This window comes from Nothoprocta perdicaria, unplaced genomic scaffold (assembly GCF_003342845.1).
Source record: "Nothoprocta perdicaria isolate Ctin4 unplaced genomic scaffold, notPer1 scaffold_138, whole genome shotgun sequence".
NCBI classification, from domain to species: Eukaryota; Metazoa; Chordata; class Aves; order Tinamiformes; family Tinamidae; genus Nothoprocta; species Nothoprocta perdicaria.
The window spans coordinates 1,802,655-1,815,272 of record NW_020454516.1 but is presented as its reverse complement, the minus strand read 5'-3'; the positions used below and the strand labels follow the sequence as shown (position 1 = coordinate 1,815,272).

General features: G+C 42.4%; 1 protein-coding gene across 1 annotated transcript in view; it reads left to right on the top strand.

Annotated features, from left to right (window-relative positions):
• Positions 1 to 12,618, top strand: part of COMMD1 (copper metabolism domain containing 1) — a 64,469-nt gene that overhangs the window by 16,954 nt on the left and 34,897 nt on the right. Inside the window, exon 2 of the mRNA XM_026033970.1 lies at positions 4,112 to 4,393. Within this exon, the coding sequence (XP_025889755.1) occupies positions 4,112 to 4,393 (282 nt within the window). The remainder of the gene's footprint in view (positions 1 to 4,111; positions 4,394 to 12,618) is intronic.

The following is a 12,618-nucleotide window of genomic DNA, read 5'->3' as shown; positions in this document are numbered from 1 at the left end:
CAGGTTTGAAAAACACAGATTTTGCAGGTTGTACCTACCAGAAAAAAGGAAGTTTTTAAATGTCTGTAATTCTCATGATGGACACCCAGCTCWTTCCTGTAAGCAAACAGTTTTATCTCCATTTCTAACGACGTATACCAGCCCATAAGGAGCAGAACAAAATAGTACTGGGAGGCAGTACCGACCTCGAATAGAAGAAATTCCTCAAATCTCCCATGGATTAGATGAAGACTAMAAGATTAGTTAAAATCTTCCTGCTTTGATTGAATGTATTGTTAAGGTCACTTGAGATTTTGGAGCTGTTTGAATTTGGGAGGAAGGAGGCCCTTAGTTTTGTATTGTTTTTGAAGCATGGATCGCTGTTCTGCAATGGAGGCAAGCAGGTTGTTAGGTCTAATTTTGTCTTAATTCCAATTCTCAGGAGAGCCCTTAGCCTCTAATAAATAGTGTTTGGGAGGCCCAACGTGCCAGATGGTCAGAAACCTCTACTGTCTCCAGCAACGTGGGAAAGTCTCCCGGCCAAATACGCAGGGAGGGTCTATGGGAACAGCTCCGTTATTATGGAACTGGATATATAAGCAGCCCTTGGGAGGCAGTCTGGTTGGTACATACTTAAAGAGGAGAGTCAGCAACCACAGCAGAGCTGTTCTCATGTCGCTGCTGCTGCCGCAAGCTGCTGGTCGCGCTAGGGCGGCCGCAGACCCGCTCGCACGGGGAGCTCGGTGTCACTGTGAGACTTGTGAGACTGTGAGACTTGTGGCCAAAGGGGATGAGAACTGCTTGATGTCCCCCCTGCTTTCTCCTGGGTGCCTCTCTTGTAAATAAGGAAGCTGCAGGCAAAAAGACACCCCAAAATCCAGCAGCACCCCGGGTCTGGTGGATAGGTGCACTGTACGGTGAGGGTTTACATGCAGAGTTATTCCACGCTATTCCCAGCTGCAGCAGCTCCCTGCGCACACCAGCAAAGTGTCTCCTGAAAGGTTTTCAAGGTTATTTTTCCCAGCACAGCTGATTTGCAGTGCTTGTGCTGCAGGAATCGCTGCTCACCCCACCTGCATCAAACCAGAGGCAGGTTTGTTGGTGCAGGACGCGGCACGGAGCCGTTCGGGTGCCACGAGCTTCTGCTTCCTTCGTGCCCCGGGCTGGCAGCACTCCACGGTTTGGAGGGGCAGCTGGAGAAAACACCCACGCGTCCAGGCTTGGCAGCCTCTCGGAGCCCTTCCCTGTTGCCCAACAAGCCGTGTTTTATTTCTGGAAGGGCAGCGTGTGTTTCTGCCCGCTGCGTTTTATCAGTTGTTGTTTCCCACTAGTATCGCGTGCTTGTCAGGACGTATTGCTCAGAAGAGCTAATGAATTTAAGTCTGCTTTCCTGTTCTGGGTACAGGGGCACATGTCTAATTAAGCAAATACAAAGCTCTCCACATGGTCAAATATCCTTCCCTTGAAGGAAGAATAGTTGGAGCCATATTTTTATTAGCCAAATTATCTTCTAAAAGATAACAGATCTCTCTTGAAGATAAATGCAGGGAAAAGTCAGTATGAGCAAAACTGTTTCATGTTCTTTAAAAGCCCCTGTCCAGCCCCTAGAACAAGAGCTGTTGGCGGCGGGTAAGGCACGTGCTCAGGGAAGGTTTTGCACATTCTCAGAATGATGCATTTTTCATTGAAAAAAGCAGGTGTTTTATTAAATCTGCTAATATGTAACGTGGAAACTTTTTGTGTGTGTGGTTTCTTAACGATTTTGGTTTTGAAAATAGGATTTATAGTGCTGTGCTCCTTAGTCATTTATGTTACTAATGCTATTCACTCAGGTGTAGTGAGCGAGATATATCCCTCTTGATGCAGTGGCACTGCTGCAGGAGTTCATGGATAAAATAGATTCCAGCCCTTCTAAGGCCTGAGAAATCTTTACCAATGAGAATAAAATGTGTGTTGTTTTTGCCAGTAAAATCTTTTTCATCCCTGCTGTAGGAGGGGACCCATGGGATGCTGGAATACAGCTAACCCTTGTCCTGGTGTCGTGCTCAGCGATCATCCTAAATCTCCAGAGCTTGAAGGAAGGCAAAGGAGACCTGTAATCGGACCCATTTTATCTATGCTTAGTTAAAAATACAGAAGAACCCCTTCCATTTTAAGTTAATCCTTAGGAACGTCAGCAAGGTGCAGTCACTGCCATTTGATATTCCTCTCTGCAACAGAGGTGCACTGTTAAAAATAGTAGAAAGCCTTGTTTGCTGTGCAGAAAAGGACTTGAATAATTTTTAGCCAAGTTACGCTAAAACATTTATTCAGACTTCATAAAATAGCCCCCAGTTTAACTGCTGTCATGATTGGGAATAAAGGAGTGGAACTCTAGTTGTTTACAAATTCCTGTGCCRTGAATTCTTTACAATGAAAGAAATGAAGAATTGGCCAAGACCTCGATTTCTCTCTCCTTTGTAACTTACCCCYGGTTTTCTCTCTCAAAATGCTTCTAAGTTAGGCTGAAAACATTAAAATGAGCTGCCACTGCTTTGTTACTTGGATGTCTTCAGAGCTGATTTTTTTGTTGTTGAGGAATTTTAATGAAATTGTGTCTTTACTAATACGTGTGGTTTCTGTCCTCTTGTTTTGGGTGGCAAAATGTCTTTTTTGTACAGCATTCGATAGCAGACTAATCAGGGATCTTACATACCTGGGCATATGGAAGTTTTACATCTAACTTGCAAACGTGAGTGGTGCACTAAGCACTTCCAATTTTAAAATAAATTGTTCCCTTTAGGTCCTGACAGAGCAGTTACTGCTGGTATGGATCTCCATTTCTTAACCCTATAACACATGGCAGCTAATTYATTTGCAGGCTTTGGGAAGGGAGAGCTTTTCTAGTGTTTTGCCCTTTTTTAGGAGGAAAAAAAACCCCAAAATTCTTATGGAAGTTTCAAGAGAAAGATTTCATACCCTGAGTGATAAAAGGCAAAATACTGTTAAAGACGGAAATTGTGGGGTGTTTTGGGAAGGGCTGGGTTTGTTCTTCTCCTGAAAAACCTCAGGGTGAGAAGGATGTGGTGCCTGTGCTGCAGGTTAAGCTCACGCTGTTGGCTTGGCTTCAAAGCAGCAGCCTCCTGCTGCAGCCCTCCAGCCCTTGCGTGAGCCCCACGCTCATTTTCTAGGGCTAGTTCTCTATTTTTAAGCCAGTCATTTYGGTTCCAGCCACTCTTGATGTGACTAAGCTCTGGGTCCTGGGCCRTGTGTCTGGTCTAGGGGACAGCAATGAACCTGCTTGTGCCTAACCCCGCTGCCAAGTGCACATTTCTCAGAAGGAACAGAGAAAAGTAACAGATCCCCCGTGTTCAGCGAGCTTATGAAATGCTAATTCTCTGCACGCCTCAAAGTTCAGATGAGTGACACCCTGCGTTGCCACCGGGGAATCTGAACACAGGGATGGCCAGAACCCCCACGGTGCCATCATCCCTGCTAATACCAGGCTTTGAGAGCCAGCCTGTTGTTTCTGTGAACGCTGTTTGGCTTTTGTGAGCACTAGCTTCAGTTCTGAGCAGCAGTTTTAAAAAGCACAGCAGTATTTTTGTTGTGGAAAGCCGCGAAGATGAGAAATAGGGGAACTTCACACTGAAGATCCTTGTATCTGCTGGGATTTGCACTGGTAGGGTMCAGAGTACAGTAGCAGAAATACAATGCCAAGTAAATTAAAATCTGTTGTTATGGATTGGTAGCGTCTGGTTTTGTTGAAAATGAAGCCAAGTTGTCTACTTGAATGTCCAATGGGGAAATTTAACCACAGATTTCTGAATTTCCCGGAAGATTGCTGCCATTTCCAGTAGTGCCCATAGGAGTGCTCCGTACCTAGAGGCTCTCCTGGCTTCCCCTTCATCATTCCCGGACTCTTTCTTTCCAGGTGTCATGGGGCAGCAGCTTTGGCAAAGTGCTCGGTATTTGCAAACTGCAGTTTAATTGAAGCTTTTGATCTGTTTTCATAACGCAAGTTTGTTTGCACTGTCCTTTTAAAAAATGCTGTTTGTAAAACCCTAAAGATAGAATCTTTTGGTTCAGTGCTTCCATCGTTAAAAAACACTTTTGAGCAATCTTTTTCTCCCTTTCTTCTGTTTTTCCTCAGTCAATCGCTTCAGCAGACATGGATTTGAATCAGCTGGAGGCTTTTCTCACTGCCCAAACGAAGAAACAGGGTGGCATCACATCAGATCAAGCTGCAGTCATTGCAGACTTCTGGAAGAAGCACCGAGCGAAGATCCGAGAGAGCCTCATAAGTCAAAGTCAGTGGGATAATGTTTTAAAAAACATGAACTGGAGAGTCGACTTGAAGTCACAGTCAAGACACATCGATCAAATAAATACCCCTGTTGCAATAGTTGAGATGGAACTGGGAAAAAATGGGCAGGTAAGGTTTGCTTCATAAAATATGGAAATCTCGTTTAACTGGGTATGGTATAGCCAGTGATTATGTTGAAATTATGTTCTTATCCCATGTACTGCAAAGTCAATTTGTCTTCTTCCTAAGCAAATAGAAGAATTAGGTCATAACTGCAGAACAGAATCTGAAAAGGAGTAAAGTGAAATGTAAGTGAAAGTAAAATCTCTCTAAATGATGAACCATCCTTTACGTTTTTCGGATAAATTGGGGAAAGGTGTGTATTATTTAATAACAAAAACTTTGTGTTATACCTTGTATAACTTTGCATTACAAGTAGATTGTTGGTTACATTATGCAATATTCTATTACTTGCCTAAAAATGATATATAGCTCCATCACTGCTGAATACTGCATTTAAAAAGAAACAAACAGCAAAACCCCCAACTCTTACAATCACTAAAAATAACTAAGGGCGTAGCCTCCACTTTCAGTTTTTCTTCCTTTGATGGAAAGAAATAGTTTTTTTTTTCTTTGCCCTGTAATCTGTTAGCAAATATGAACTTCTTTTAAGTACTGTTTAAAAGCTACTTTTAATAGCTRCTGCTAAGTCACTATTGCTAATCAAATTATGAGCTAAGTTGGAGAGTTTGATGCTAATAGTTTACATTTAGCAGAATGGTTGAGGTTAGAAGGGACCTCCGGGGATCATCTAGTCCACCTAGATATCTGAAGCATGTCACACAGGATCGTATCCAAGTGGATTTTGAACATCTCCAGAGAAGGAGGCTCTGGAAGCTCTCTGGGCAGCCTGTTCCAGTGTTCTGTCACACRCTCGGTCAGGAGGTCTCTCTTGTGTTCGGATGGAGCGGTTTGTTTCAGTTGGTGGCCRTTGCCTCTTGTCCCATTGCTGGCCACCCCGAGAACAAGTTTTGACCGTATCCTGCTGAGACCCCGATAAGATCCCTCTCAGCCTTCTCTCCAGGCTGAAGAGGCCTGGCTTTCTCGCTTTCTCCTTGCAAGAGAGATGTTCCAGTCCCCTCACCATCTTTATAGCTCTACACTGGACTCTCTCCAGTAGCTCCATGTCCCCCTTGAGTGAGCCCAGCACTAGATAGGGATTTCCAGACGTGGACTCACCAGGACTGCTCGCAACACTTGCGGTTGCCTTGACCTGCTGTCAACACTCTAGGTACACTGGAGGGGACACTGCAAGCTACAGACCTGCAGCCAGACTCTGTGCCACAGAGTACAACTCTCTGAGCTCTGCCATTCAACCAGTTCTCAGTTCACTCCACTGTTGGCTTGTTGAAGTCAAGGTAGACAACATCCACTGCTCTCACCTCATCCACCTAGTCAGTCATTCCATCATAGAAGCCTACTGGCTTGGTTCAGCATGATTTACCCTTGCTGACTACTCCTGATGACCTTCTTGTCTTCCACGTGCTTAGAGATAGCATCTGGGATGAGCTGTTCCATCACTTTTCTGGGGGTGGAGGTGAGACTGACTGACCTGTAGTTTCCTGGGTTGTCCTTGTCCTCTTTGAAGATTGGAGTGACACTGACTTTCTTCCAGTCTTCAGGCCGTTCTATTCTCCATGACCTTTCAAACATGATGAAGAGTGGCATCGCAGTAACACCCACCACCTCCCTCARCACCTGTGGGTGCATCCCATTGACGCCCATGGGTTTCTGGGTGTCAGTTTAGCCTAAGTGATCTCTAGCCTGATCCTCCTTGATCAAGCCTTCCTTTTTTCCAGACTTCCTCTCTGGGGTCTAGAATTCCAGAGGGCTGGAATATAGCAAAGGCATATCCATTTTAGGCAAATAGAGTGTACCTGTGCTGATTCAGAGGCTTATCTGGAACTGTGTGGTTATTTTGAGGCCATCATGAAAGTACCAGTCAGTTGGTGTCCTGCTGTGGCAGGACATTTTGGCATAGTTGCTGTGGAAGTGCAGTTTTTCTCTTGGTTTTTGAAAGCCTCCCCTTCTAAAATGCTGACTCTCCACCTTCTACCTGTGAATCTCTGCAGTGACCGGGATAAGAATGGTGTACGTTCTTAGGCTTTTTCTCCTGGTCTTAAAATGTGSAGTTTTCTGCCAAGTATCTTAGCATTAATAATGTACAATGCTAAGTATCAGTAATAACAAATGGGGAGGAAATTAAGATTATAGCGAGTACATAAAAATCAGTACATTAGTGAGCAAATGAAAAAAAAAGCCCATGTTTCTTTAAAAGAAAAAGAAATCACAAACCCATTTGCTGTTTTTCAGAAGGGAGCCAGTGACTCTTGTTTAGATTTTTCTTCTTCTTCTTCTCCCAGTAATGGATTGTTACAGCAACATGAGTCAGTACCTTTTATAATTCTTTCTCTCTGTACAGACTGAGAAAGAAAATGGGAGCATRAAGGAAGAACAGAGATTTTTCTGAGGCATTTGAATTTCTCTTGACAAAGAACCCCTGATAAAAACAGATTGATTTTTAGCTATGCAGTTTCATGTCTCAAAAATTCCAAAGAAAATGGTTGTGTAAATGTATTTATTTCAACTACCATTAGACATAACTTCTCGTTTCCCTTGCTGGGGATGGTGCAGTGAGCTGTAGACTGGCGTTCAGGACAGGTAAGGCTGGTAATCAGAGTGGTAATTGTTGCATAACTAAAATTGACCCCACTTCRGGCAGAATTTGTATTGGTTTGAAGGAACTGTTGTTCCATAGTATCTTTAGTTTAGAGAAGAGCTTTTAGTGGAGCCTGTGCACGTGTCTCGGGCTGAGGCAGGACAGCTCGGGCACCAAAATGGTAGCGAGTGCCTGGAATCCTTCTGGGATACCAGGAGGATTCATCTGGCCCTTGAGATGTTCCCCTGTACCAGGGGCCTTCCTGGAAAGACAGGAGCAGAGACCACCAGTTCAACCAGGGCTGAAGGAATTGTTCTCGCTTGCTAGATTCAGCCCACAAGCCTGGAACTCTTCATCTTGTTTTATAGTCTTTATATGTTTGATCACTATTACTCTCGTGGTYATAGCTTTTCTGAGTGTCAAGTTTCTGTAGCACATCAAAACTGCACATGCCCGTACCTTTCTGAAACTTAACAGAGAGAATATGTTTTCTAAAAAGTAAAAAATGGCARTTGTGGATGGGATTTGACAAAGAGCGTAGGTCTCCTCCAGGCTTTGTAGAAAAGTGCTCGCTGATGATTCAGGAGTGAATTATTCAGAACCCGCTGTTTTCATTTGGGCAGCTGTTGACACGGGAGTATACAAGTGCACCGATGTGTAATGAATTGACATGAATATTTCATCTGCTTCGACAGAAGCAGGAGAAGCTCTGCAGAAAGTGTCTGTTTTCCAGTATTTAAAGGCCCTCTTGTTCCTCACAGCATCTCCCTCTGGAGTGGGTACAGAAAGTGTCCTATCATTCTGTTTGATAAATAACCTTCATTGCTTTCTGTATTTGCTGTCCTTAATATTCAATCACTCAGTTGCCTTAAAGCAAAACAAATGTATCTGTAAGACCTAATACAGCTAGAAATTAGGCCGTTTATGTGACTCGCATGAGTTTTGGTGGACCAAGCTTACCTGGCACATGTCAAATCTTATTAATGTTTTCTGATGGAACAGAGGTATTTCTGGAGAAACTTCATTGCAGTTTGTATGAATTCTTATTATCCTTGATGTTACTGTTAATAGAAAAGTGAATGCTTTCCTCTAAGCACCCTTCAAAATGTTTTGGAGAAATGTCCACAAATACTAGTGCAGCAAACTCTGGGGAGTTTAGTTCGGGCCCCGTAGCATGCATTTTCACCCTTTCTTCCTCAGTGAAGATTTTACAAAGCAATTTCAAGCTCTCTGTCCACTGATGATAGAGCCTTTATACATCCTGGCTGAAGGCAGATGAACACACTGGCCATAAAGTGCTTTGCTTTGCTTTCCTTTGGTCATCTGACTGAAAAATACCCTGCAACCATTGCACTTGATCCTGCATTTTCCTTCATCTGCTAAGTTTTCAGTACTAATCCCTGCCAGCCTGTCCTTTCCYCTTGAGCAACCCGTCTCTTCTTGCACAATGGCCTTCCTCCTCGGTGCCTTGCTGAGCTTCCCTTGAAATATCTAGAGCTCCCAGCCTCTTCTCTGCAGCCCTTCAGGTTTGTTTGCCCTCTCTGGACATTTCAGGAAAGCTCCTTGGCGTGAAATTCCAGGTGGATGTGAAGCTGTTGGGCAGGAAGCCAAGTGAGCCGACGAGCTGCCCTTCTTGCCCTTCCTTCCACCCCAAGGCAACGCTGCTCCACATTGAGAAATGGTCACTCTGTTCAAGCCCCACAGTCTTCAGTTTTTAACTCATTTCCATTGCTGCCTTTCCAGTTGCAGATTTATAGTTGTCCGTGTTGTTAATAGGAAATACGTTGGTTTAGCACCATCGCTTAGTATCAGGATAAACTTCTTTTATGGTGTTTGTCATGTTGTTTTCCTTATGAGATGTTCCCCTTCTGCAGGGTTTCTTTTTCCTCCTAGCATTCCAATTGACTAGATCCTAGYAAATCCAATTTGCTCTGGTCTTCCTTTTTAGGGGGTGAATATGTAGTTGGAAATCAATGGTGAGACGATTTAAGCAGAAGGATTTTGCTTAGGAATTGGCACTCATCAGGGATACCTGTCACTTAGTGCCTCCGGCTAACCAGAACAGGCACTGCAGCTGACTGCTTTTATACATTTGTTAAGCATTTATTATACATTTATATGCTTGAAGATATTTATGGAGTGAATGTTTTCACATCCATTTCAGTGTTTGAAATACTGGTAATCCAGGTGACAAACAGCGCTTTTAATGGAGTTTTGTATGAAGTAGAACATGTCTTATGAGCAAGGAGTATTTTATGGCCTAACCGAATRCAAAGTCTAGAATTCCACTGCAAGATTCTTCTCATGAAGACTCAAAGAAATCACATTCGTTATTTTATTGCTACTAAATTATGGAGCTAAATTTTTTGCAAGCTCAAGGATTTGCAATACTTGTTCATTTTCCCCCCAAAATCATATCTCTTGTTTGTTTCCTAATTTTAAAACCRTTGTGTCTACGTAGAATCATTATGGTCTGAAAAGATCTTCAAAATTACAAGATACTTGACCGAGATGTTGTAAGTCTTACGGAATGGTGTAGACAGATGAATACGGCTACACAGAAAATACTTATATAATAATTTCTTTCAAACTTAAGGGCAAGAGCAGCTTTTCATTCCACACCATTTTCTGCAACCTAAAATCACCAGCAGTATAGATCTTAGATCATTGGGAACAACCTTTTTTTTTTTGTTAAACAAGCAGCTAATACATATTTTCATCATAAAATATTTAATAGTTGGAGTTGACCTTTCCAATGCAAGAACTTATAGATATTGGAAAAACTGGAACTGGTGGGGAGAGAATTGATAATAAACATAGATCATCRTGTGCTGTATAAGGGAGGTAAAATTGTTTTAGAAAATTGGAGGTCATAAGGTTTTTCTCAATCAACTTCTAAGTTGTATGACTATGAAGATTAAAATCTCTTGCTGTTTTGGGAGACATAGTCCCATAGTAAACTTGAGGGATCAAGCACCATTCTGACCTGTTAACCTGTGTATTCTGCACAAATTTAGTTATAAAATCGTATTAACTGTTATAAACAAATGATAAACCAAATTCACAAATATTAAAATAGACCATGCTTGCACAGTGTAATAAAAATCTTAGGATTTATCTTCTGTAAATCCCCGTTACTTTGCTGTAGGATTACAGGCTGAATACTGGTGTGGATCTGTGTCTTGCACGTTTTTGTAAGCACAGGTCAGTGCTGGATTTCATAGGTTGTAGTTATTTCCAGCAAAAGCTTTTACTGCTGAAGGAAGATCTGATTGGGGAAAACATCATGAAAAAGTGAATGAAAAAACGAAAATAAATGAACAAAAATGAAGAAAAAAACACATTATAGGGAGGAGAGGCTGTGTCTGTGCTTAATTCTGCATCTGGGAGTGAGGTATAAGCACGGTAGGTCAGTTTTTGTKGAATATAACTTCAGATAATGGAGTTGCAGCCCTCTTCGTGTAGGCTGTATTCTGAAAAGACAGATAACCTTTTGTAGAAGATCTCTGTGGGCATCAAAGATGCTTAGTGAGATGGAAAAGCAATGCTGGGTTACCCTAATTGCAAAACAAGGGTCACTTGGGCTGCAAAGGAGGAAGAACACCAGAGCGTTTTTCCTTCCTAGCCTTAATCCATTTTAAGGTCTGTAGGAACTATTTTTCCTGTCAGAAAGTGGAAAGTACAGTCATTTAGAACCTAAATCAATCAACTTAGACTATTAAACCTTTTGCAGTTAGGTGATTCAAAATATAAAACTCAGCAAGTAGAAGTCAGTGAAAAAAAGACATTTTAGTGATGAGCCAAGATGAATGTAGTCACTTGAGCTTTGTTCACCTTGGAAAATTTATGCTTTAGTGGGAACAGTTACGTAACAGAGTCCAGTGAAAAGCAAATAAAAACCATATAGGGCAGTAGGCTGCTCAAGGCATAAAAAAACAGAACACAGTTGAATTATTTAACTCAGTTATGTCCTCAGTCCTCTGTACTGTACTCTTGGTAGTCCTTTGTTTCATCTGTTCAATTTTTATCACCAACTTCTGAAAGCCAAGTTAAGTTTGAACTGGACCAGAACCTTATTTTTTTCGTGGTTGCTGTGTTGTGGGGGGTTTTTTTGGGGGTGTTTTTGGCTATTTGTTTGAGATGTTGGTCAAATAACTGGTCCAACTTGAACTGTCACATTTGCACTTCATATATTTGACTATACTGTATTGAATACCTCCCCTGAGCATCTCAGATATAGGAAGGAATGTTCCTAAAGTGGAGGAATTTACTGTGCTGCGATTAGTTGTGCTTAGGTTTCCATCCCTGTTCAGTGTATGTGCACACACTTGTATATACATGCACACTCCTACATGCACACATTCTATGTCAGCTGTTTTTACTGTGCAATTTAGTCTTTTCAAGTAGTTATACAGTTATGGAGTTAAATGAGATGTATTTTTGGTGATTACAGAGCTGGGGCGACTGCAGTGGAAATTCAGGGTTAATTGAAAATGTGCTGTATGAAAGTGGTATGCTGCATATTTATTGCCCTGCAACTGCTTAAATTCAGATTTGCTCTCTGAAATCTGAGGGGTTTTTGCCCTTCTTGGAAGCTGTGCTGAAGTCTTGTGTGTACATCGAAGAGAGAGGCAAACATCCTTGCACGCACTGGAAGAGGGAGCTTGCCATCTGTCGCACATGTTGTGTGATCAAGAAATATTTTGCAAGCTATCGTTCTTGTGCAGTTCATAAAATGTTGCATAGCTTTTTGAAACATCCTCCAAAATAATCTCTTGCAGCCTTGCAATACAACTAAAAAGAGTGTGAGAAGAGAGGTGATTKGGTGTGACGGACCTGTCTGTTTAAAAATTAGCAAAATTAATCAGCAAATTTCACTTAAGAGCTATACTTTCTTTTCTGGAACTTGTGCTGCACATTTCCAGGTGGCTGGAAGGACCACTTCTTCTTTCTCATCCTTATCTCCTGCCTGCTCACTGCTTTTCCTGGAACGCCTTTCCCTGTTTCTGCTGGATGTATTGGCCATGGGGTTGGTTGGTGGTGCTTTGGCATCATACACTAAGCTAGCAACCCTTTTTTCTTGTTCTGCCTCCTGCACTGGAAGTATTTCATTTCTTTTCATTGTTTTCTTCTTGCTTCTGCAGCGCTGGCACAGAGGTCTTCAGGATTCAGCCGGATGGTGCCCTGGCTMACCTGATCTCATACTGATGATGGCCCTGCCCTGAGCAGGAGGCTGACCTAGGGACTTGTAGGCATCTCTGCCAACCCACGGTGCTGTGAGTCTATGATCTCAGAGATAATGTAGCTACACGGGTGGGTAAAGTCACAGCAGACAGATATGTGGCCAGTTTCTCTGCCACAACAGGGCCAAGTATTTAGTCCACAATCTTTCAGGTGAAATGGGTAGTTTGATCTAGACACCATATGCATTTTCATTCCTTTTCTATCCATGGAGCCTTATACAGCAGCTTGAGTCAGCACAGGTTTTGGTTACTTTTGTGCTTTATGCTTCAGTTCAGTCTGAATACTTCAACTTCCATGGCAGGAAATCTTGATTTCAGCATCAGTAGTCTTGAGAGTCGTGAGCTGGGAGGAGCAAAAAACTCTGGGCACTTAAAAAAAACACATTTCAGAA